Here is a 26,779-nt window from a genome sequence, read left to right on the forward strand (position 1 = left end):
ACAAATCGCAAAATTCGCAGGCAGGAATCCAAAGTCCAATAAACAGGCAAAAAGTCCAAAACGCAGGAAAAATGGGCAGAAACAGGAAACCGGGACATGTGGCACTCAGCGACATAATATAACATTCTGGCAGCTGAAGAGGGGGAGGACAAGGCTTTAGATACACAGAGGGCTAATTAACTGTTGAGACTCAGGTGACAAAGAAAAACACATAGGCAGGAAGTAAAACAACAATGAACACACAAGGTGGGTGATCACAAAATAAAACCAGAAATACTACAAAAAGTCAGACGGGATGTCACAATACAGAAGAGAAGCTGATGGGAGTGTCTCGTGAAATAAAATGAAGTGGTCTGTTAATTTTCTCATTTTCCAGTGTCTTCGGTGGTCTTTAGCCATTCGGATAGTTTTTGTTTTCTGTCACCTCAGTACAATAGAGGATGTCAGTGAGAGTTTAAATAGATTAAATTTGTCCGGGGCCGAAAATTATGGGAAACAACACTTTCTAACTGCTCTGCACTTAGACAACCACTCTGTGAATGTATAGCTGTTCTTGTTTTGAAAGTGTAGACTGAACACTGAATGGAGTAGGTGTAATTATCGGGCAGAAATTGTTCTCATTCACTCACTGAGCTGTTTATTTTTATTAAAGGTTTGTGAATGAGAGTCCGTAGCTAGAGGCCGTCATTTTCCTTTTCCTTTTTTTTCTCACTAGGCGGAGCTGAAGTCTAAGAAAGCGGCTGAGTCATTTGCGTTGTGCATCGAGAAGTACAACCGTGTGGGAGGAGAGTTTGAGCAGAAGATGAGCGAGTCCGCCCAGGTCAGCTCTTACTCCAGCTGGGCCCAGGGCCACTTCGTTTTGTGTTGGTGTTTTTATGTACTTCCTTTTCTCTTGGGCTTTATCTTTATCTCCCTGTCTCGCCGCCTCTGTAACCTCTCACCACACAAGAACTTCATCTTATCCTTTCATTTATTATCCTACATCATGCCTTCCCCAAAAATGGAAACCTCAACCCCCGACTCCTAAGCACCCACTCGCTCGCACATCCTGCACCCAGCTCATTACCTTTAATCACTGCCTCCACACTTCCTTGGTTACTGCTGCTGTTTCCATGGAAATTTTCAACAAACCCCAATGAGTGCTTCTGTGTTTTACATTTGAAATGATGGTAGAAATCCTTGTGACAAATTATCTCCTGTAATAGCTTTGAAGGGGAAGGTCTGCTCATAATTATGAGGGGATATGTGGTATCTGGCCACCAGTCTTCTCCAGCTTCATATCTCTCTGCAGCTCTGTATCACGCTGTGATTGCTAAGCCACATCTAGTTTTCAGTGATCCGGTCACATTTGGATATAAGGATTTGATTTAAATCCTTCTAATAACTAAACCCCATCCACATATTCTGTTTCACTCAGAAATACATCACATTATTGAAGCTAAAGACGCATCGGTTACACTTTCAGGCACCTTATGAGTTTTATTTATCTTCTCTGATGTTCACAAAGAGCTTAACAAAAAGAAACAGACAAACATGCTTGGGACTCAAGCACAACACACCTCTGGCTCAACGCTTTTTCACTTTCTGATATACAAAGGAAAATACCCACAGTCACATGATGACGTGCAAAGATGTTAAAAAATAATTATTATAATCGTTGTACAGATTGAGAGATCGCTTTTTTTAACCGTTCACGATCAGCGGATGGATTTAATGGTAGCTTAGCTTTTTAATTTATGACAAAATCACATGTCCACTCTCAGGCAGTCTTCTGGTTAGTCTGCTGTAAGGCCTAAAATAACCATTCTTTTCATTATCAAGAAATCTGCTGACAATTTTTCTCGATTGATCTATAAAATGTTGTTCTATAAACTGTCAGAAAAATACTAAAAATGCCCATCACATTAGAGTCCTCTTTGACATCACCGAATATCTTGTTTTGACCAATTAACAGTCCAAAAACCCAAACCTATTCATTTTACAGTGACATAAAACAGAGAAAACCAGCAAATCCTCACATTCTAGAAACTGCAAACCAGTAAATTCTGGGTATTTTGCTTAAAAAATGGCCCAAACAATTGATCAATTTTTAAAGTAGTTGCAGATTAATTTTCTGCCAATGACTAAGGTGTGAAAACATACCTGTAGTTCAGCTCATGTGGTCCAAACCAAGGTAAAAAAAAATTATACATAGTTGCGTTTTTAATTCTGAAATGAAATTGTGGTGAATGACAGCAGTGTTTGCTTCACTGTAATGGTTCTAATGTGTATATTGATGTTCTCTGGTGTCAGAAAGAGCTCACGTATAATTAACAGCAAGATTCTGGCGTTGCTATGGAACCTGTGTGTCTCTTCCTTTTTAATGGATTCTAAAGTACACAGAATAGGGTGCAAACACAACAGACTGCAGTTCAGCTGCTTTTGACCAGCTGAATGATCAGGGAAAATCCCAGCACTCGCAGGCTTATGTTTTACCATGGTTACCAGATGATTTTACGTAAATATATACATAGTTTACGCTAAAATCACATACCCTCCTTTTCGGGCTCGGTTTCAGTCCGTTAATCTAGTCTGGGTTCAGCCGACGGCTATCACACCAGCACTGACAAGTTGCATTAAACAGGCACACATACACCAGTGTTTGTTCAAAACAAGCCAAACAGGTTAGGTGTTGAAAAGCTCCCTAAGATACTGTTCATAAAGCAACAGTTTTAAGGAGTTTCAGAGAAGAGGTTTCTATTGCACTACATCCACTTATCCCAACTTTGCAATAAAACCTGGAGCAGTGGCAGATGGGAATAAAGTGCTCTGCTGAAGGTTGACAGCAGTTGAGAAGAGAGCAGAGTGTTTCATGTTTGCTCTCTCTGCCCAGACTTTGGCCCGGTTAATTGGAGAAAAAGGAACTGGCTAAACTCTGCTCATGAGCTCACCTCTCTAACAAAGGCCAGAGCCACTAAATCAAGACAATTCCCCTGAAGCAGACAGCAACAAATTTGCTGGCTGAATAAAGACCAGGATCAAACTTAAATACTACATCCTCTCAAATTATCGCCGGTTTAACAACCTGACAACGCGCTGCCTCCTCTGCAGGCTGACTGCCTCTCTGGAGCTGCATCTGAGTCCTCCGATCTTATTCAAAGGCTATTTTCACTGCATTTCATATAAATTGAATTTCTGGAGTCTGTTTTACTAGGTACTGGTTGCTTTTCTGAATCCTCCAGAAACTCATACCATTATACAGAGATAGAAAATTGAAAAAATTTGTGATTCTTTCTTTTATTTATTAAGAGACAGAATCACAACAGAAACTAATGCTAAACAAGATAAAGAAAGATAAAGTTAAAAAAAAACAACACATACCAAAAACAAGCAAGCACCAAATAAAATCACACACAACCAGACAAACACAAATAATCCAACCTATATACACATATATAAAGAAATAAAAAAAGGAATAGAATATATTTTATAGAAAACTGGAATATTTCAACTACCTTACAGCATACTTAAGATAAAAATTGCATTTCTTTGCTGTTTGGGGAAACCCTTCTTAGCTAAAATGACATTTTCAGAAACTTAAGGAAGCAGCTGTGTTTTTAAAGTAAATGTCAGTGAAGCTTTGATGATATTTAGTTGTTTTTGAAAGGATTTAATTTGCACAAAAGGTCAGAGAAAGAGGTTAACCCACAGAGAGAGGCAAATGAACCAACAGTAGAGTTTTGAGGGTTTCACATGGTGAAATGTTTTTCCTATTTTCTTGTGCATGATCGTGTGCTTGCTTGTTTGAGTAGAAGTTTCAGGAAATCGAGGAGGCTCACCTGCGGCAGATGAAACAGCTCATCAAAGGTTATTCCCACTCCATAGAAGACACCCACGTCCAGGTGGGGCAGGTACGTTCACACCGAATCCTGCTCTGGTTAGCAGCTCTGCTTTACGAGAAGAAAACACTTCCTCCAAAAGTATTTGCATTTGTCGTAGCTCTCCAAAGTCAGTTTTTACTTTATTTTGTATATCTTTATGAAGAATATTACTTTATTAAGAATATTTCATATTATTATTTAGAGCCTGAGAGTAGAACTGAGATTTTGTCAGTACTACTTCATGACGAAATAAATGTTTAGTTTTTCAGTTAAAGCTCTGTTGTATAACTTCAATCTCAACTACCTGGTCAGTTGGCCAGAATTAGTCATTGCAGTCTGTTACTTTTGTCACACACTTGATAACATTTTGGAGACCACAGTGGACTGAGAAACACAAGTGGAAGAGGATTTTATTTTTTGATAATCATAAACTTCATGTCCACATTCTACTATAAAAAGTTATCACATAGAGCCTTAAGAACAAAAAGAATAATTTTCATGCCACCTTAACATGGCATGCTTTGTTATTCTCTGCTGCAGGTCCACGAGGAATTCAAGCAGAATGTGGAAAACATCGGCATCGATAACCTCATGCAGAAATTTGCCGAGCAGAAGGGCACGGGCAAAGACAGGCCAGGTACAGTGAGCTCACCAGGATGGATTCTGGCTTGTTTCCAGTAGGAGGGAAATAAAAGAATAAACACAAAACTTCAGCAGCTTACATAACAATAAAAAAATATGAAGGCATCCAAACTGAAAACAGTCTTGTGGAGGCGGAATAATTCATAGTGGCAAAATAAAATACACGGATACTGTTCTGTGTGTGTGTGTGTTGTGGATGTTTCTTTTTTTTTATCAAACTGCCTGATGTCTGCAGCTCCGGTTGGTTTTGAGGAGTACATGACAGCTATGGCACCTGAAGGTGGGAAGAAGAGTCGAGCAAAAGCCTTCAGGATTCCCGGACTGGGCAAAAGGGACAAGGAGCCAGACTCTACGTGAGTGTGTGCGCGCGCACACACACACACACACACACACACACACCGAAACAAACATGCCCTACAAGCCCTGGGGCCCTGTATAACGATGTGAGTTCAGCTTAGTCTGGCTCTCTTGGGGTAATCAGGCTTCCCTTAGCCTAACATCGGATAACCAGTATCGCAAAGCTCGTTATCAACTGGTTATTCTGGGTTTAAGAACGCGCTCATATAAAAGAGGCAAGGTTGTTAATTACAAGCGACATCGTCAGAACCATGAATGAAGTACTTTATAATATATGAGATGAAACGTGATCATTTATAGTGGGAGCAGAAAGTGATATTCAATAAGGTGAAATGTAAACAATATGATAACACAACCAGAATAATTATAAGAATAAAAGAGTAGTTAATGTCTGATAAGGTCTATCTGACTGAAATGTTGCATTTATTATCATGGGAAATATTTATTCATATTTATTTTTCTCATTAAAGGACAACGGAGGGCGTAGTTTTTATATCCATTTATCATCACAGCGTTTCCTCATGTTATTCTGATTGTTGGAACAAAAGTGTAAAAGCATCGACACTGTCAGGAATACTTTCAGGAAATAAATTATTTTTATTTATTGTGGTAAACTTTCCCTCCATTTGTTAGAAAACTGTTTTTTAAATATCTATTGCTCCTAATTATTTGTCACTTTATTGCAAACTCTTTTCTCTATGTCAGGGATTTTGTAGGAATGAGCGCAAAGAAAGCTGGATAACCCACTGATCTCGCTTCGTGCTACAGGCCCCAGATCTTCTGAAATTTAATTTTGATCCTCAATCTTTGCTACTGGCTTCAGCTACTGAGTTATGAAAACCAAAATACATGCTTGTGTTTTTTTATATTTGCAGGGACTCAGCTGTGACGGAGGCACCGGTGAGTATCTGGTATAATTTACGCCAAAACACTGCAGCTCCTATCAATAATCAGTCCTGTCTGACTCCTAAAGCTCCAGTTATTTTTTTTCGGGGGGGGGCAGGCGAGCGAGGGATCGTGAGTGCGTGATAGTGACTTGACTGAAGGTGTGGGGTTTCCCGGCTTTATTCCGGTACTTAAGAATAAATTTGGGATATAATCTGGCAGCCAAAGAGGACGTTCGTGACTGCGTGAGAGAGTGTGTCTGTGTGTACTTGTCTGCCTGTGTGTAAGTGGTATAAGAGAGAGAGTGCGTGCGTGCGTGCGAGTGAGCGAGTGAGTGAGAGAGAGAGACAAAGGGTTTGGACGCTGCCAGAAAACCATCTAACAGATTGATGTGGAAACAGAGTAAACAGCAGATCACGGAGCTACTGGTGCTGCTATTTTATATTTTCAAATGCTTTAGTTTCTGACTACAGTGTGACAGGCCAAAGTAATGTCGCCTTAAAACTTGTTGCGTAAGACAATACAGTCACTGAAACTGTCAGTTCACCTTCTAGATAGAGCACTATAATAGTTATGATTAAGAGAAAAAGAAAAGTCTTCAAAAGTGTGCATCAGTACTGTTTCTAGATTGGTTATATATTTAAAACCCATTACAATATTACTGGGAAGTTAACCCAGAAAGCAAGCTAGTTTGCTGTCTTTAGATAAAAAGAGTGGGCTAATTACAGAAGTATTTTTCCCAAAATGTATCTATTTGTGTTGAGGGGACCTGTGAAGGTACATTGATTTAACTGAGGAACTAAGGAATTCTAGGCAAAGGATCAACCAGTACTATTTAAACCTGCATTTATTGTTTTTATGCCACTAGGAGGCAAGAAATCATCTTTCCCTTAAAAACATGTTATGAGCAGTGTGTTAACTATATCAGTGTTAATGCCTTACAAACAAATCAACACTTGCCTACTGAACCATCCAATAGATAAAGTTGTTATCTTTTTAGAGTTATATTTTTTGGCCACCTGACAGCTGTCAAGTCCAGTATTTACACTTCTTTCAGCTCTGTTTTCTTCTCAACCAAGTCCTGTGAAAAATATCTATCTGTTTAGCGGCTAGACGTTCGACTCTCTTCACCGTCTACTCGCTAACTTTGCCTGTTTATCATTTGGTGCTGGACAAATAGCAAAAAGGAGGGTTAATCAGAGCTTTTTTGATGGAAACAGTGACTGTTGCCTTTACATCTCAGAGTCATTTGATGACTGCTACATAAATTCAGTGTTGATATAAAAATATTGATTAACGCAGCTTTAAATCTTTATATCCATGTGTGTCTAACTGTAGTTAAGCTTCCGCTACAGTTACGTTTATCTTCTTAATGTGAAATTTATAGACAACAATTATATAAGACAACTAGACGTGTTGGAGTTTTCCTAAATCAGATCTGGATCTGATGGAATAAAAAAAAATAGATCAGTTGCTAAAGTTACGCTTGTCATTTCAACTTAGTGTATTGAGATCTGATTACTGAAATCAGATCTAATGAAATACCATCTTTATATGTCCCCACTCGGCCTAAAAATAACTGCTCTTACGCTGGTGCTGGAGTGTAAGTCTGGTTTTCCTCAGGTCTTATTTTGAAGATCATATGGCCATAGCCAAACACAGCTGATCTACAGTATATCCTGACATCCTGGCATGATGACATGATTTAAATCAAACTTAAAGCACAATTATGACGGCTGTGTAAACACTAGTGACACGGATAGAAATAAGTCCAGGACTTTATCATTCTATCCCTGAGAAAGTCTGATATGTTGTACTATTTTTGCAGATGAACTTGGAGCGTTGTCAGTTAACCCAAACCCAAACCTAAACCTATCTGCAGGTCTTGAAAAAACATTGAATTGAAAGGTATTAAAAAGTCTTAAATTTCATTTGCAAAGGTGTTGAATATGTTTTCTTTCCTGCCGTGGACGGTAACATTAGTTATAACTTCTGGCCGTCGGGAGAAAGTTGCTAGGAAGCCCATCGACTCATAATGGACACATGTCAATTTGAGTAAAAACTTAAAAGATAAATAATTAATTTGTTAATTTCATTGGTTAATCCGTCCATTAACTTTCTGCTGCTTATCGGGGTCCAGGCATGGCTGGATTTTGAGACAATGGCCCCCTGGGCACAGACGAGTGCCCTCCTACATAGGACCCCCAGACTGAAAGAGACACAAAACAACTACAAAGAACGCATGTCATTTGTGGTTGTTTTGTGTCTATTTTTGGTCATTTTGTGTCTCTTTGGGATCGTTTTGCTTGTTTTTGTAGTCTTTTTACTGAGTTATGGGATGTTCAAACAAGAAATACTGTATATATTAACAGTTAACACCCTGTAGGCCTGTTCAAAAATCCACACGTGTCCAGGTCACGTTAACACGTTAATTGTTCAATTATATTGCTATAAATTGTCACATATATTGTCACATAAATGTCTATAAATTCACCTACATAATGAATAATTGTAGGCCTTGTTGTTTGTTTTCTGTCATCCTTCGACCATGAAAAAGGCACTATTTGAACTGCAGAAAAACCCTGTATCATTTGTAGGGTCTGTTTATTCTCTCACACACGCTCATAGAAAGCTCTCAGTAGTACATGTAGGCTGCAGTTACACAATATGACAAAGCACTTCCATGCGTCAGATATGTGGCTGAAGTGCCATTTGTTTCTGTGTTGCTGACACAGCGTGTGTGTGTGTGTGTGTGTTTGTGCGCGCATGTGTGTGTGTGTGTGTGTGTCCTTTCACGTAGAATTCACCCCTGGAAGTGGACGATGAAGGATTTGTCATCCGAGCTGACAGCACCCAGAATGATATCCTTTTTCTGCTCACACATGCTCAGTCTGGAATCTGGAATCTTCTTTTGCGTTTTCAAAACTATGTTTATTGACTTTTTTTTATTTGGATAAACAGAACATTTACAGAACCCCTTGCTCCCATCACTCTTAGTGAAAAGAAACTTAACAAGCATAATAAATTTAAAATCTTGTAAATTAGTAAATAATTATGGGCAAAAAAAACCAAAACTAAACTAGATTTAAAATAGTCTATATAAATAAAATATAAAATAGAAATATATATGCACATATACAGACTGTATGTACACAAATAAAAACAATATAAAATCAATAATTCAGTAAAATCATCGCTGTAAAATCCTGTCATCATTCTGTTCTTCCTATTGACAACCATGTTACTCGTGCTGTAATAAAAATTACTTGTAAAAATTACAAGTTACTTTGGAGTAACAGTGGTAGCACCAGTCCTTGTCTCATCATAGGCACCTACACAGTCAAGTCATTCATAAAATTTCGGAAAAATGTAACTCTTACGATGTAGTTATTTTCTAATGCCAGAGATATTGCGAGACATCTCCTTAATCCACTGACTAGAATTAGGTCTCTGGATATATCCTTCCATTTTAAGGCAGTTACATGTTTGGCTTGTAACAGACAAAAATGAATTTGGTTGCTTTTCTTTGCATATCCTGAAAAAACATTCGGGGGGTTTTCTTAATGAAATAAACATATTTTAGCTTCAACTAGAACAACACTTTATGCCGATTTGAAAATCAGTTAGAAAAAAACTCTTTCCAGAACATCTGGAGCTCCTGGCATTCTCAAGGTGCCATTTTCTTCATTAAATTTAACCCAATTCTCAGGAATATTTGGATTAAGCAGACGTTTATACGGAACAGTTTGCGTCTGGTGTAAATAGTTCAGGTTTGGGTCAGAAGCATTTTTTCTCTATCTGAAGATCATTAATCCGTGCAAATAGATAAGAAAGGGAGTTTTCTTCAGATCTTGCTGGTAATATATCATAAAACATGGACAGCTGACTTCTCTCATTTAAATGCTTTACCTTTAGTTACCCCCAAATAGTTTTAATTTGGGAATTTATGAAGCTCCTAATCAGTAAGTACTTGAATTTTTTCCTAGGAACGTCATATCCAAATTTTATCTTTGTCTTTTATCTTTCACCTTGACATTAAAGGGACTTTTTCTTCTGCCACATTAAATTCATTTTTATTTAGTGTTATAAAACATTAAACCATGAAAATTTCCAAGGGGGTGAATACTTTTTTATAGGTGCTGTATTTTTTTTTTTTTAATGTATCATTTAGTCTGTAAGATATTAACAAATATTAACAAAGCAAATGCCCATCTTAGCTGATGTCTTCAAATTGCTTATTTAGAGGTGGCCTCGGGGTTTAAAACATTGACCATGAATCATAATCAGTTTAAGCCTGGCCGGGGACATTTGTTGCATTTCATTTTCCTTCTTTTTAACGCCATTTTCTGTCATCTTTCTTCTGTCAACTCTCTAATTATTGCATAAGAATGAAAGCTGAAAATAATTTAAAATTTAAAAAAAAAAAAAAAAAAAAAAAAAAAAGGCCAACTTAGTCTGACCGAATAGTCAAACAACCCAAAGTATTCAGTTATATGACCTAGAGAGAAGTGAGCAACTTTTCCCATTTCTGAAGCTGTAATCAGCAAATATTGGTACTTTTACTTAATGATTATAATGATTTTAGTAAATTAAATCTGGAACTGGTAAATTTTCTGTTGGTTGACTACATGCTAAACTGAACATTAATTACATCCGTATGAGAACACACCATCTGTTGAATGAAAATGAATCAGCAACTGTCAAAACAACAACTGGAGCCTCACTCAAACTCAACAGATCACTGCAGTTGTAAGACCCACGTGTTTCAAATTCATAAAGAGGATACAGGTTTCTGAAATATATCAAAGACTTGTCAGACTCACATGAACCGAGGCGCCAAATTACCTCATGCGGTAAGGGTCGGAGGTGAGAGGCGGGGTTTAACCAATATGTTCACCCAGTTGGCTACAGCCTCGGCCTCATTAACTAGAGCCAATTATAAAGAGCCTAATCCTATTTGTTGCCTAAATGTATCCTCCTTGTTAAACTCAGACAAGGCAAAGTCCAGCTGAACTGAGCCGGCTGACGTCCAGCAGCATGGGATACCCTGATCCTCCATGTCCTGACTCTTCAGCCCTGATCCATTTATCAGTGATGGCTCTCAGTCCTGACAGATGGTGAGATAACAGCTCTTCCAGCATTTGTCCTCCCCCTATCGAGCCCCCCCCCCGGCTGCTCAGGGCGGACGTTACACATTCATCAAAGGCCGTTGTGCTGCACATCTCCCTCAGTTTCTCTGAATCTTGCAATAAACACAAGGCACAAACACACAACTCATCGACGTGCAGCAGAGAGTGTAGTCCCAAGAAAAGAAGGAAGGCAAGTGAGGTTGATGGTGTGACAGGAAGTAGTGGTTTGCCTGTTTGATAGCTCCGCAGCCTTGCGCATCCTGCAGTGCTGCTGCTTCTGTTTGTGTTTTGCTTGTGGTTCTGTGCTGCACTGCACACTGCTAGCCTGCATTGTTTCTCTCTTGTCCCGATTTAGTCATTCTCACAATCAAATTACTTTCCTTTCTCTTGAAGGAAGTCACAGCGTTTGTCCAAATAATAATATTCACCAATGAGCAGGGGAAATAAAACTCATGATTGCTGGTTTGTAATCAACTCTCATGCTTTTTTCTGGTTTTATATTAGTTTTATGTTTGAATAAATGCACAGGAGGTCTAATTTAACTTAAATCCTTTCTTTGTCTCTTTCAGCTCATCAATATGGTGTCCTTTCTTGACATACACTTAACAACAACATCACTTCTCTTCCCTGTTTGTTCTCCTTGACCCTCCTCTCTCTCTGTACGCTGCTCTGAGGAGAAGGAGAACAACTTCTACTCCAGTGATTCAGATTTCGACGACGAGGAGCCCAAAAAGTTCCACATCCAGATCCGGCCGGTCGCCAGCAGCAATCGTAGCAACTCCGCCGCCACTGAGAAGGAGCTGAAAGCCACCGTTGGGTCGCTCACCCTGCCACCCAACCGAGCTGTACGGCAGCAGGTTGTGTTTGTTTTGCTGTTTCTGTTTTCTGTTTTTCAGGAACCACAATATTGCACTGGGTTGACACGTTCCTACATTATGATGAACACGGGCACTGCAGTTTATTTCGCGTCATTCCCACATACACCTACTGCTGCATATACTCACTAGTGCACCAAATGGATGTTAATGTGCCTCTGAAAACAGCGTCTAACAAATGCACTACTTATTTCTCTTTGACTCACTAAAAACTACGTTGGCCATCTGCTTTAGGAAATCATTTCATTGTCTTTATTGGTAGGAACCAATTGGCTTGAGTGCCACGAATAGGATAGCGAGGCCAGAAATTAATAAGGGACCGACTAGCACATTGTTGATTTTGTCTTTCATGGGATTTGTTGACAAATAGAAAAAGACTGAATAAGATTAACCTTATTCTTTAAGTGAGTCCACTGTCATGAACAAGTCTGTCCCTCTTTCTGACTTTCAGGTGTCAATCAACCGGCATCTCTCCAGTAAGTTCTGCTTTTGCAGTATACAGTACTTGTTACTGTGCAGCACATCTCTCTCCCTCCTTAAAGCAGTATAGAATGTACAGTATGCTCCAGTATTTGTACTGTATCGTTAGTCCTCTATTGCGTCTCTGCAGGAAACTCAAGTACTGCAGGAGGTCGATCGGAAGAAGGTGAGGCTGCCTCCCAAAGGGGTGAGTCTGACTTGTGTCTCTCATTCTCCGCATCTGTCTATCTGGCTGTTTGTTTGTTCATCCATTAGTCTTTCCCTTCCTTGTTTGAAACTTCTCTATTTTAGTTTAGAGTAGAAACGATTAGCTGATGAATAGAATAGTCGATCAAAAGTAATTGAATCACCAACTATTTTGATAATCAGTTAATCACCTTTAAAGGAAAAATGTCAAATCTTTGCTTGTTTCAGTTTGCCAGAAACGACATGAAGATTGGATGCTTTTCTTTGTTATATATATTTATAAGTTCAGTATCTTTAGGGTCTGGATCAAGGAAACTATAATGTGCATTTTTCACTATTTTCTGACATTCTATAGGTGAAAAGATGAATCTATTAATCAAGAGAATGATCAAAAGATTAGTGGAAATAATTGGTAGTTGCAGCCCTAATTTTGTATTTGTATCTATCAGTATTTAACAATAAAAAAATTATTATCAATCACCCAGAGTTATTATTCCTCTATTTGTTTGTGGTTGTAATCTGAAAAGGATGGAAACCACACACAGCCTCATTTGTATCATCAGTGAAGCAATGATGTCTCCGTGGAGCATCTGTCCGCCTCCAGGATGTTTAGGCCCCGTGTTTCCATCACACAGCAAATCTCCTCATTGGCTGACCTTGCATGAACAGCCACCCTCCATTAGTCACACTTGGCCCTCTGCTCGTGCTCCAGAGCATGTTTTATCACCGACAGGTTTGTTAACTGGCAGAAGGTTAAACCGGAGTGGGAGGCTACAACCTGCTGCTTCACAGCAGCAGGAACTCTCTCCCTCTCTCTCTGTCTTAAATCCAGAGTTGACAGGATTAATGATGAGCGTCTGATTAAAGCAGTTACAGCAGCGGTGGCTGGAGCTGAGTGAGACCGGGCTAATTGCTGGTATTTATCACCGAGAAAATAATGGCTGATGGTTTCTGCCTCGTGTCGTCTTGTCTCACCCCATCCTGGCCTCCCCGTTCAGCGGTCTGACGAAGAACACAGTGCTGCTGCTGAGTCCTGATTAGAGAGCATCCTCTGCAGTTGAGTCACTGTGTCTCATGGTGTGTGTGTATGTGTTTTGCCTCTTTACAGATGGAGAGCAGGAGGGCCTACGCAGGTCCACCTCCAGTCCTGATCACAGCAGGTGAGGTAGCACTGCCCGTCATCTCATCTTTCTTCCCTCTTCTTCATATCTGTCTCTGAGCGGTTCAGCGAGAGACGTACTTGGAGGTTAGATTGCAATTGTCATCAGTGGCCTTTTCAGAAGTCTAAAGCTCTTCAGGTGTCTACCTGACAGCCTTTCCAGTGTCATCATCCTTTTTTATTTTTGGCCAGTCATCTCATTGCTGTGTGTTCTTTCCTTTTTCTTAACCAGTTACCAAAGCTACAGAGGCACAAACATGGTAGAAATATGAGTTGTTTTTTTTCCTTGCCTTTCTTTGGCATAAGAAACGGGAATATAAGGCCTGTACTACCAACTTTCGCATGGAAAGCACTTTGGAGCCACAGCCACAAGTCTGAACCAGTTCTCTGTCAACCAGCTGCTGCAGGGAATCCCAAAATGCTTTGCACGGATAGAAACAGGAAACAGCGTTTTCAGACAATGGATAATTTGTCAACGTTGTGTAAAGACTGAGTCCAGTACAAACCAAAACACACCTAAAGTAAAACTACCAAGGTCAAAGTGACCTTTGGGTGGGACAGTGTATTTTAAAAGGTTAATTTCCTCTGTAGCTCAGAAAGAGCAGCAACATTTTTCTTTTACTTGATTTTAGTTGTTTTTAAAGAGAAGCAATACCAAATATATATACTGAAAACAATCTATTTTAAGTCCCATTATTTAGCATTTATAAGCAGTATATAAACTTTTACTAAGTGGTTTATAACACACTATAATGTAATTGAGCAGAAAAGAGTGTTTATTAATGTATTTGTTAAAAACTGCAACTCCTCCTTTGGATACCCATAAGTGTAGGCTGTATACAACAATATAGTAAAACACAGTTAAACGCTCAAAAATGTCCTTATAGCTGCTCACAAAAATATTATAGTTTGTTTATCACTTTATGTGATTGTTGAACATCTCATTCCATAAACCAGGGGTATTAATATGCTTTTATAATAGACTCTTCCACAAGATTTTAGAAACTGTCTGCTGGGATTTACTCCCATCCCTGACTCGGCTAGTTTTGCTTTGATTACCTGGGCAATCAGATTTTCAAAAGAAAGATTCTTCGTCCGTCATGAGTTTAAACCAGTTTAAACCACTCTAGACTCTTTGGTCTACACCGGGTCTTCCAGTTACTTAAAATAAGCCTGGCTGCTACAGAAAAAACCTGTTTCTGCCAGCCCAAACTCTGCTTTAGTAAGCCCTGCTGGCACCAGAGATTTATCCCCTAACAGACACAGCTGTGGGGGGATTTTGTTAGGGGGTTGTTTGAGCCACTCTTCAAGATTTCTTTAGTCCTATAATACCAAGGGACAGCCCCACAGAACATGTAGAAAATTGCCCGCTTCCTTGTTACATTTCCAGCATTTATTGTCTTGGGGATTAAGACCATTTTAAATAGTTTCAGAAGGTGCAAAATAGTATCTGTGTACAATTTTATACCGGTGGAAATTACTTCACCCTACATTTGAGATCAGGTCGTGTCAGTTTCATACCAAAGCTGTGGTGGTGTGGAAGAACTGGACTGTGCAGGCCAGTCAAGTTCTTCCACACCACACTGGGAAAACCATTTACTTTATGGACCTCACTTTGTGCACTGGGACATTGTCGTTTTGAAGCAAGAAAAGGTCCTCCCCAAACTGTTGCCTTAAAGTTGGACGCGCACTAATGCCATATCAAAGATATCAGTGATTTGGCTGCCGTCACACTGCTGTTTCCCTTTCAGTTGATAAGGTATTCCATCCATCCGTCCATCCATCACAAGTGACACCAGATCACATACATGACAAGAAATAATTTCTTTCAACACACAGTGCTTTCTTACGTTTACACAGTTACACAGAAGGAAAACAGCACTACCTACATAAAGCTGTCTTTCCAGAAAGTTACAGAAAGAGAAATACTCATCATTTTGATTGCTGTTGTATCCCACTTTCTCCCTCCCACTCTTTGAATCTTTGAATTTCCTCTTCTCTCACTTACACCCACATTTCTGTTCTCACTTTCCTTCCCTTTTATTACCCCTCCCCCCCATCACTCCTCTGCTCTCCCTGTTTTTCTATTGTTTCTTCCCCGCTCTCCGTCAGGTTGAGCTCGACAGCGTCGGGTTCAGACAGTCTGTTTGGACCTCCGCTGGAGTCGGCCTTCAAGTCCAAAAGCTTTGATGGCCGGGATCAACTCCGAGAGCAGAGCACTTTTGTTGCCTCTGAATGTAAGAGAAGCTGTTGTGTTAAAAATATTTTGAAAATTATTTTTAGAGTTTGAGTTTGTGTATGTGGCACACTTTTCTTTTGTCTGTACAAATTAATACCATATTGGCGCAAATATAAAACGACCCTGATTATAAGACAGTTTCCCCCTTTTTTAGCAGCTGCTTTTGTAGAGACTTTTTGAAGGAAATAAACACTTTATCAGACTATTCCAGTTGGGAAGTTTCCCTGAAATAGTCCTCATCCTTGAAGCCTCATCTCTCATAAAAGTGAAACATGAAATGCTTCCATTAAAGAAAAACATAAATCCTGTTCCTGTAGCTTTTTACAATGACTCCATCTCAGGCAGAGAGAGGGACTGAGAGAGTGCACATCGATGAGGGGCCCGTATCTGGGTCCTTGGAGTTCACATACTTCTTTCAACCTACACGGTGAATGTATGAATAATGTATTCAACAAGGACAAGAGCAATACAATGATATACATAAATGCAGATAATTCCAAAGGGTTCACTTACTCATCTCCAGCGTCCACAGCCGCCATGATGGAAACGTCCGTACAGGCTGTCGTTGAATCTACATTTTCACAGATCGGGGAGGTGTAACGAGCATGATTTAAAAGGTAGTTCCAATAAACTGTACATGGAGCCTCTCTCAAGAAAGGCAAATCCCCAGCAATAAGGTAGGGCAGCATGCGTGTAGCCTGAGGGACAAGACCCAGGGCAAACAAGTCCGCACAGCACTCACTACACTACTTGCTTCTGCTCATTAGGCTCATTGCTTTGAGTGCAGCGGTGTGATTAAATTTTTTTGAATTTAAATTTTTACTTTAGGTCAGAAGAAGAGATGAAATGAGTAAGGATCCAGTCACCTGATTTCCATTTTTCAAAGTTAATAGCCGAAAGCGATGGGAAGATCATATTAAGTCTGGTCTTTGACAAATGAGAACTGTACTAGCTGAAGTCTAGAATTAACGGAGCAGTATTTGAGCCTGTTCATCTCCTCAGCCCAAAGCTCCACAGGACCAGTTTCTTTAATCTAAGCCTCCATGAGATGACTCGAGGCGGCGGGCTGTGTAAAGGTATCTACATGCTGGGATATTAGATGTTTGGAGGAAGGGAAAGTGCTTTGGAGAGGTAACATGTCGAACTGAACAAAAGACTGGTTAAGAAAATTGCTAAGCTGCAGGTTAACGAAAGAAAGGGCTATGAATGAGACCAAGTTTAGACTGTAGATGGCTGACAGAGGCAAATTTCCCGTTGATGCAGAGGTCTCTTCCTTCACACCGTCTTTTTGAGCTTTTTGGTGCTTGCTCCATTCAAAGATAAGTGTCTAGTCCTTGAATATATTACAGTCCTCACTCTTTCAAGTGTAATATCCAGACAGAAAAAATGGCCTTATATTTGGGCCAATCTGGTAAAATGAGGTTGATACTGTGTGGTGTTGATTTATTTTACTACTTTGTCCTGAAAGTTGATTTCCTCACTCAGTAAAGTCTAATTACACTTGAATGAGTTGTTGGTTTCCCACTGTTGTTGATACACTACACTGATATCCTGTGATGTGTTTAATGTGTGTGTCAGATGCCGCCTTCTCATCTGACTCCTCATCTCCCGAGAACGTCGAAGACTCCGGTCTGGACTCGCCCTCCCATCAGCCCCTCGGGCCCTCCCCTGAGCCGGTGGGTTGGGCAGCATGGCCTCCTGTGTCACAGAGTAAAGAACAAACTCAAACACTAGGACGCCCTGTGGACCCTTTCCTCTCTGCTTTCCGTGACCCCTCCCCTGGCCGCAGCCCTCACCCGCAGGATGACCCTGCCAGCATCTGGTCCGTCGCCTCATCGCGTCCCTCTCGCGTCCCCCAAGATATGGACCCCTCCTCGATGCAGTTTCCTGCTTTCTCTCAGTCCCTCCCCCGGCCTGAGATGGAGTCGTCAGTTTGGAACTGTAAACACATCCCCCCTGAGGACCCCTTCCTCGCTGCATTTGAGAGGACTGTCACCCAGGAGAACTTAAACCTGTCTGACGCTTGGACGCGCCCGCCGCCTCGCCAAAGCCAGGAGGGCAGGGGGGTGGAGGTGCGAGGGGACCCGTTCTCGATCACCTTCGCCGACACTAAGACACTCCCAAACTCATCCTCCTCCTCGTCATCCTCCTCCAATCGTAAAGACAGAGACAGGAAACGAGACCGCAGCCTCCCGCCTCCGGTTTCCTCTGATGACCCGTTTGCGATCACGATGATTGGCAGCCCAACGCACCAGTCGTCTCTGGCTGCAGCGGCTGGACTAATCCCTCCACACAGCGGCGGCAACAGCAGCGTGGGAGGTGGCTCTGTCAACAGCAATAGACTGGGACTTGATACTAATTCAAGCTCTTTACCCACAACCCAGACAAAGAAGGAGCTGATGCACTGGAACTCTGTCCACAACCCGTTTAGCGAAGGGGTCTCTGGAGCACTGAGCGGCTCCAAAACACAGGAAGGAGGGGGGAAAGGAGAGGGAGGAGCAGGAGGGGAGAGGAGAAAACATCGGTCATCAGAAAGTGAGCCACGCAGGAACGCCCCTCCACTCACGAGACAATCAGGCCCACAGGAGGATCTGTGTTTTTCAACAGACAAAGACCAAGACTGCTTGGATCTGAACACTCAGATGCCGTGCAGCGTCAGCTCTCACAAGGGTACTGATTACCTTTTTTTTTTTTTTGGTATTTAAGTTTTAATGAAACTTTATTCTCCCATGAAAGCAAATAATGGCAGTCTCAAATAATAGCCAGCGCGATCAATTAAAATATTCAAGTACCTAAGTACTGTACTTAAGTACAGTTTTGAGGTACTTGTACTTTACTTGAGTGTTTCTATTTTTTTATGCTTCTTTATACTTCTACTCCATTACATTTCAGAGGGAAATAATGTACTTTTCTGGTACTCGACTACATTTATTTGTCTGACTTCAATTTTAAATCAAACTGTAGGTAGATAAAGACAGCAACAGCGCGGCTATAAATGTATAGACCAAAAATGATAGAGGAGACTTGATAATGAAAGCAATTATTAGTTGCAGCCCTAACTGATTTTGTTCGGATCAGGGCTATAAATCATATTTAAAAAATGCAAATTTCACGGAAGTTGCTTACATCTCAAAAATATAATTATTCTAGTTAATTTTTTTACTTGTCAGTGTCCATTCCCAAATTATTTTTTTTCACATGAGAAACGACAGTTGCAACAAAAATTGCTTCTTGCCCCCAGAAAGTTTCATTGACAGGTGCAAAACAAAAAGTCTGACTGTGAAAGAGCCAAATACCGCTGAGCAATCTCGATCGCTTGTACTCCTTTCATTAATAACCTTCATCAGTTGAAAGTGATGTCATATCACCATATAATCACAAGAATTTTACCTGTCTGAGGACTGAAATGTTATTAGTAGCGCAAGTACACGTGATCACGAGAGAGGAAACTCTCTGAAGAATATTTGGACACCACCAGGATGCTAAATCCCTCCATCAAACCAACACAAATGAAATGTTATCAGGTTTGGCGCCAGCCTGTTTTGGCAGTGTGGTACTTTCAGCTTGTCGCCGGCTGCTCTGAGCGCAAATTCTGACCGATCTTTGGAGTACTCTGCCTCTAGTACTCCTGTTTCATTGTGTGATTCAGATCGGCTTGGAGTCATTATTCTGTCGTTTTTTTTTTTTTTTTCCTCTCTCTGTGTCTTTGGAAGGGTCCAAGCACAACTTCAGACAGGACACATCTGAAGTGGTTGCAGCTGCTCCTCAGAGAGCGACCCGGACCAAGAGGACTACAGGCCGACTCAGCGGCTGTGAGAGAGTGAGTATCCAGCACTGAGTTAACAGCTCAGCTAACTGAATAAATTATATGCTCTTAATAGTTTGATTTTTTTTTTCTCATGATATTACAACTTTTTAAATAGTCTTAGTCCACAGCTTTTCTAAAAAGCTTCTGGATGAATAAAAAACTTTGGGAAATTTAACCCACTCGAATATAATAGTCTTCTTATACTCTGAATCTGAATTTTTCTGATGGTCATAATCTTTCTGAAGTCTTAAAATTGTAAATAACATATAACCCAGTTAATGTAAACTGTCCAAATGATAACTGTAGCTGCATGCCGTAAACACTTGATCAAGTACGTGCATCATTTAAATGACGATAGTGTCAATAATGACCCAGCTTTGTCCCCATTTGTCTCAGTCCCGGTCCCTGTGCTCCTCCCCGCTGCCGGAGCCCAGCCCTTCCCTCACCTCCTCCTCCTCCTCCAGTCCCAGTGAGTGGGGGCCTCATGCCAGAGACAACGAGTGGGGGGGTCAGAACCGAGCTCCCAGTCCTGCCAGGGCAGGCCAGGCCTCACCGCTGCCCTACCAGCACCAGGACCACCAACAAAGACAGTGTAAGCCTCGGCACACGGGTGAAGCTACACTACGGGACAGAAATACACGTAGAGATTAGATAAAATCCTCGATACCACTCTCATGTCTGTCTGTTAAATATGAAGCTATGAAGCTATGAAGCATAAAGGCTGGAAACGGGGACAACCCTGTTTCCAGCCTGCTAGCCTGTGCATCCGTACAAAAACTGAGGAGATTTAGAGGTGCTGCTTAGTGGATTTGGTCAACCTTGGACAGAGGCAGGCTAGCTGGCCCTGTTTCTAGTCTTTATGCTAAGCTAAGCTAAGGTAACCCGCTGCTGGCTGTTGCTTTCCTATTTAATGTACAGACATGAGAAGGGTGTTGATCTTCTCATCTAACCTTCTGTAAGAAGGTAAGCATATAACCCAAAATGCAAAACTATTCCTTTAAACGTGACTCGATTCATGTAAAACCCACCACAGTTCATCAGGAGCAAGGCTCAGGATTATAATGTTTGTTCTTCGCAGTGCACCTGTCCAGAGGTCCCAGTCCCATTTCCCTCAGCACGCAGGAGGCCTGGCCGGTCGCAGCAGCCATAACTGAGTACATCAATGCCTTCTTCAAAGGTGGACAGCACAACCGGTCAGCATGATGCTGCTTTTTACAAAAATAGTGAAGTCTTGGTGAATAGTGGTATTGGTAAATAGTATTTGTTGTTTTGTGTTGTGATTGTTTGACAGGTGCTTGTTCAAAGAGGGTAAAAAAAAAAAAAAATGGACTAATTTTAACCTTGTTTGTGCTTCTCTCTCCAGCTGTCTGGTGAAGATCACAGGCGACCTGACGATGTCCTTCCCAGCAGGCATCACCCGGATTTTCACAGCCACCCCCAGCGTTCCTGTTCTCAGCTTCAGACTGGTCAACATCTCGAGGATCGATCACTTCCTGCCAAATAAAAAGCTGCTCTACAGGTCGGTTTTGACCGCCTGCGTTTTGCTTCCCAAACCGGTCTGGTCCTGTATAAAATCGTTACCATCCTGCTGTCTCTGTGTCTCAGCAGTGATCCGTCTCAGAGTGACCCAGACACCAGAGACTTCTGGTTCAACATGCAGGCCCTGCAGATCTACCTGCAGAGAGAAGCTGAACTCAACCCCCAGGCCTCTTACTACAATGTCGGCCTGCTAAAGTATCAGGTCCGTGTTTAAAATGGATATTCCAACCCTCCAATACTGACACTGTCTGCTTATTTCTACCATTATTACAATTTCTGACCCTTCTCATCATAGTCATAATTTCCCTCAGGTTACTTTGACAGTGTAAATGAAAACTTTTAAGTTAATAAACATACAATACTGACACTTTATTTTACAGGTCTGTAATTTCCTGCAAAGAACTGTTTATAATTTGGTAGTAATTGTAGGGAAGAAGAAAGTAAAGGTCTATTTTAAGCCAAAGTGAATCTTCATTCACTATTGATTTTTACAGGAAACTTTATTCTTCATACTTGCTGAATTTTATGTTTTCCTGTAAGCAAAATTTTAGATTTCTTCATGTTCACCTGACCTTCTGTGCTCTGACTGAAAGTCTCTTTAGGTTGCCCGTTTAATTGAAAGTTTAGTAACTGAACATTGTCTCAGTTTTCATTATACTTATTACCAAACTGCATTGTTTTTTTAAGAAAACTTTTTTCACAATTGTAAAGACATTATTCAGAATCATGGACAGATAAAATGAAGTTACCAGATTTTGTCTTTAGTGAGTTTTAAATGACCTTAAGATGTCGCCAAACCTCCCATGGACTCTTTATTTTGTCGGTTTTAAACCCGATGAAACGTTAAAATTCTTTGTCTTTCCTCAGGTGTCATCCCAGGACCCGGGTCGGGCTCCTCTCCTGCTGTCAGCCGAGTGCCAGCGGAGCGGCACAGTGACCCGAGTGTCCTTGGATTATCACTGCTGCCCCGCCACCGCACCCTCCACGCAGCTCACCGCTGTCCAGGTGCTGCTGCCCTTGGACCACACGGCCACTGACCTGCAGTGCCAGCCGCCCGCCTCCTGGTGAGCAGTGTTGATGGAGGGATAATAATCAGTTTTCCTTTGACCATTAAATGAGAGTCACCTGTACCCGGTTTAGCAGGAGCTGCTCTGTTGTTTACTTGATAAATGTAATCAAGAGGATTATTGTGAGGCACAAATAGAATCTTTGTTATCATAATCCACAAGTAGTAGTACAGTTAATTATTTCAGACTTGTGAGGGAAAGAGTGACTGAGGACTATGATGGAAACCATGAGACATTTTTAAAAGGTCCTTGGGCATAGACTAATGAATGTCTAAATGACTGAATGAATTTACATGCTAATATCTGCTAAAAAAATCAGGTTTGATTAGTAATTAAAAGTGGTTTAGAATAAGGGCTGAGCAATTTATCAAATTTAATCAAAATCGCAATTAGAAAGTGCACAGTTTTCAAATGGAAGAGGTGCAATTATAATTATAACTTCCTTAGATGATGATTGCAAATTTACTCAGTTATAGATCTGAGCTCAATAATGTTGATTCTGTGAGTTGGCCAGACTAACGTTGCATGACACATAGTCCAGCCAGGATTGCATTTGAATATTACCGAGTGGCGTCGGGGACTGCTAGAGTAATCGCACTAAACGTGAGATGAAAAAATAATTTAATTAGCAAAAATTTTTTTAAGAGACTTTGTAGGACTTAAACAACGTTATTTTTATGTGATTCTTTCCATGTTTAAACAAGATTCATTCAACTATATAGACCAAAAATATAGGCCTGGGGGTTATTTCACTGAAAATATATAAATATACAAAATATTGGTCAGAAAAATTGCACTTAAGTATTTTCATCAGATTGTTCAGTGGATAACATCCTCTTTTCTTATCGTTCTCATGAAGTCCACAGAACGACCGTGGACTTTAACCAGGTCATATTGCAGCAGTGTGTATTTTCATAGAATGTGCTTTACAAGAATCCATTCATATTGAAATAACTATTGCTGAAACAATTATCCAATTTATTGAATAGTCATTCGACAGAAATTTAATAGTTAATACTTTTTTTTTTTTTTTTTTTTTTCACTTAAATCTTTTTGGATTTGCAACAATAACATTTACTAAAACACTGTTCTGGGAACCCCGTTTACACTTTGCTTGTGTCTCTGTTCCAGTGTCACTGTATTGAGTCTTGTATAATGTCTGTTTTCCCCATTTTTTCCTTCACCGTGCTGCTTGTAGTCTCAAGATACTGTATAACTCAGTTTTTCCATTAAAATTATTTCTTCAAAAATTATTTGCCTTTGGTCCTGTGACGGGGGCACTTTTTTTTAACCTAATTACAGAGTCGCATTGTCAAACAACTCATGGGAACCTGGAATCCCAGTATTTGCTGTAACACTTTTACCTGACATTTCCCAAAACACTATTCATTTCTGAACCCCCCCCCCCCCAAAATAAAAAAAAACCTGAGTGAACTAAATCAAATGGTCCACGTAAAACTTCGGTCCGTGTGCCTGCTTACTTTACCTTGGGTGTGATAAAGAAACAAATCAGATTTTTCCAGGAGAATGGCCGTGATGGATAAAAGGAGAGATTTTAAAGGAAGTCAAAGGGCGGAGAGCAAGGAGCAGTTCAGGCCTCACTGACTATTTCTTTGCTTCCTCAGGAATGCTGAGGAAAGACGGCTGCTGTGGAAACTCCCAAGCCTCTCCCCGACCAATCACAGCAAAGGTCAGAGCTCTGCAGCTGCTTTCTTTTTACCGCTCTGCTTTTATTTATTTATTTATTTTTTTAACCCTCATTGTTGAAGGAACCTTTAATAAGAAAATGTTGTTCGCTGAGAAAGACGAGGAGAGGGAAAGTTACATACAAACATGTCCGCACTCACAGCTTGACGTCCGTCTCTCTGACATTTGCAGCTTGTTTTGTGTCTGCCATCAGCAGCCATCTGTTTCTGGTATTTGCCTTCTCGTTAAAACTAGTGCCAGAATTTTCTACTGCATTGCCCTCTCGCCGGGTTCACAATCGCTGCATCGTGTCAGACAAATGTCGAAATGAGTAATTAAGAGTTTACGTAAAGAGATCTCACTCAGCGCTCCACATTCTTCTCTTCTTAAAAAACTGAGATCTCAGGGGGAAATCATAACCTTTGAACAGCGGCATTGGCATTTGAACATGGCAGCTGCTCTCTTCAGCCTGGTTGAGGTGCCTCTGAATACTGCACTGATAGAGAAATGAGCACAAAATATTCCTCTTTTATTTTGTGTCAAGTCGATTGTTGCTTATATTTCACGACCTTAATGGTGCACAGTGAAGAGACGGCCTGTCATGGAAGATTTTCGTGGCTCGAATCTCGGACAGAACAGTCTCAAATTAAATCGAATTTGAGCTCACCTGTGTGCCTCTCTGTATTGCACACCCACATTTCTTCTTTTGCTTTGTCATTTAATGATGTATTATTACCTTAGTGTGAAGCTACAGGGTGGGAGACCAGAGGAAAAAGGTTACTATTCACAGCCGTCAGTGATGGATGAGACGTGAAAGGCTGAAAACATTTATAGTTCGAGAACTTCTCTGGTTTATAAACCGGTGACAACAGCACTGAAAGGTCACCATTACTTCTCCCTGTGCCTTCTAAAATATCTGCGCGCCTATTTCTTTAAAAACAAAACGTTAAAAGTGCAGCTTTACGTAATGAATGATGTCTGGCTGTGCCGAGTCGGTAATTTATTTCATTGGACGTCTTGTAAACAGAAGCAGATGTGTTGGAGAGGATATTTCTCATCTTAATGAGGCATACAAAAAAAGCTGTACAGTAGATCATCCCAAATTTATCAGCGATTCCCCCTCGTGTTCCTCTTGTGAGTGCACGATAAATCACGGGATCACGGGAGCACTTGTGGCAGTTAGATAAAGAGGGCTGTGATTTGGCTCTTCATCGCTTGGTTTGGATGATTTGCAGGTCAAAAGATGATAAGACTTCCAGGTTAAAACCAGGCTAAATTGGGTTGAAAGGTGAAAGTTTTACACGGGATTGCACTCGTATTTCCCTCGTAACTAGATTGAGATGAAACCTTAAAAATGCTGCTGCAACTGCTGTCGAACTGTTAATGTAATCCAGATATCTATAATAAAGTTTTATCTAAAGTTTTTTTTTTTTTTAACCTAGACTTGTGGTTCCCAGTGGGGTTTTTTTTTGTTTTTTTTGGGTCCAACGTACCCCCACAGCACTGTCAGATGGGCTCGTGCACCCCTCCATCAGATGTTCTGGCCTCATGGGAATTAGGATTACACTGCAGAAAAAAAACACAGTGGCTGCCGTGGCCATGTGAATCCATACAAGACATCAAATCCTGGATTTAACGGTGCTTGGCCGCAGTCTCTCCTCCTCTCTGTACTTCGTACCACTGCCACTTGGAGTTGCAGAAGTTGGACATTTTAACCGGTCCTCCATTACCTTTAGCAGTCCATTTAGACTTGTCTGCTACTTTACAACTGACTCTGCTTGGTGGGAAACTGAGGCGTGTCCTGTGCAGTCAGCCTCTCGTAGCTGGAGGGTTATTGGGACAGTAGATACACTAAAGATCAGGATCGCGCCAGTTTGTAATCCTATTTTCTTTTCAAACAAATATTTGGCGTTATGTTCCCCCTGGGGTACAAGTGGCAGTTGCAAATGGAACGGACGCTGTTTGCTGGAAAGATACATTTAACAGTTGCACTCATTTGTTAGTTTATATTCATTTTGAAAACGAGGGTCAGCAAAAGACCTAAAATGACCAAAAAAAAAAAAAATCTCAGCCGTCTTGTAACAGATGCTCGTTTTCAAATGACATCTAGTCCTAAAGCGGACAAGACAATCTCAACACAAGGTCCATTTAGTGGCTGTTCTGCAGCTTTTGATCCTATCACATATTCTTCTCAGCAGATAGCCTTATCCCTGTTGGCACTCAACATGTAAATGTCCACTTCTCTGAGCACTTTCGCTTTCAAACAGTGTTGCATTGTCAAATAAGTCTTACTTTAAACGAACGAGAACAATACCGGGAAGATCAGTAGCTTCTGTCTCTCTTCTTGCGATTCACTGTCACCTTTTCATCAGCCTTTAATCCTTTGCACCATTTAACACTTAAAAAACATTTGCCCCATTTTGTTGAATGAAAAAAATGTAGAAAGGCATGTTTACTTTTCACAAAGTAAGGTATCGGGGAAAAAGTCTTATTTTGGTATTGGTACTGAAACTCAGAAATACATTACCATTGGCACAAGCATAGCCATTTTTAAAGAGGGGCCCCGTCCTAATGTGAGGTCAATAAATACCTGAAATGACGACAAATCACAATGCAGTCAACTACTAACCGATTAGTATTTTAAATAACAATCTCAGTCTGAACCAAAATATCTTTTACATCTGTTGATGGTTGTTCAATTTCAAAGTGCTCCACGTTGGATCTCTAAACAATATGTCGAATAATTGTTCATACGTGTTGTAATTAATTTAAACAAATGAGACCAATGTTAGAAAGACCTGCATTTTCCAAGATATTTCTTATCACAGTCTCAGCTTCTTCCTTCGAAGGTTTCACCGGTTGTACTG

The 26,779-nt window shown here is 40.6% G+C and overlaps 1 protein-coding gene across 3 annotated transcripts in view; it reads left to right on the plus strand.

Moving 5' to 3' along the window:
* Positions 1-26,779, plus strand: part of fcho1 (FCH and mu domain containing endocytic adaptor 1) — a 66,419-nt gene that overhangs the window by 38,385 nt on the left and 1,255 nt on the right. For 2 of the 3 annotated variants that reach the window (XM_040129639.1, XM_040129640.1), the window contains exons 7-25: positions 716-820; positions 3,792-3,890; positions 4,401-4,497; positions 4,738-4,855; positions 5,735-5,759; positions 8,545-8,605; positions 11,537-11,730; positions 12,200-12,224; positions 12,359-12,415; positions 13,523-13,574; positions 15,686-15,810; positions 17,391-18,482; positions 19,526-19,632; positions 20,017-20,212; positions 20,699-20,813; positions 20,984-21,139; positions 21,226-21,361; positions 22,027-22,223; positions 23,852-23,916. In XM_040129639.1, coding sequence (XP_039985573.1) covers positions 716-820; positions 3,792-3,890; positions 4,401-4,497; positions 4,738-4,855; positions 5,735-5,759; positions 8,545-8,605; positions 11,537-11,730; positions 12,200-12,224; positions 12,359-12,415; positions 13,523-13,574; positions 15,686-15,810; positions 17,391-18,482; positions 19,526-19,632; positions 20,017-20,212; positions 20,699-20,813; positions 20,984-21,139; positions 21,226-21,361; positions 22,027-22,223; positions 23,852-23,916 — 3,022 coding nt within the window. The remainder of the gene's footprint in view (positions 1-715; positions 821-3,791; positions 3,891-4,400; positions 4,498-4,737; positions 4,856-5,734; positions 5,760-8,544; positions 8,606-11,536; positions 11,731-12,199; positions 12,225-12,358; positions 12,416-13,522; positions 13,575-15,685; positions 15,811-17,390; positions 18,483-19,525; positions 19,633-20,016; positions 20,213-20,698; positions 20,814-20,983; positions 21,140-21,225; positions 21,362-22,026; positions 22,224-23,851; positions 23,917-26,779) is intronic. The other variant, XM_040129641.1, reaches the window with a different exon arrangement.

Source organism: Xiphias gladius, chromosome 6 (genome assembly GCF_016859285.1).
Source record: "Xiphias gladius isolate SHS-SW01 ecotype Sanya breed wild chromosome 6, ASM1685928v1, whole genome shotgun sequence".
Taxonomy (NCBI): Eukaryota; Metazoa; Chordata; class Actinopteri; order Istiophoriformes; family Xiphiidae; genus Xiphias; species Xiphias gladius.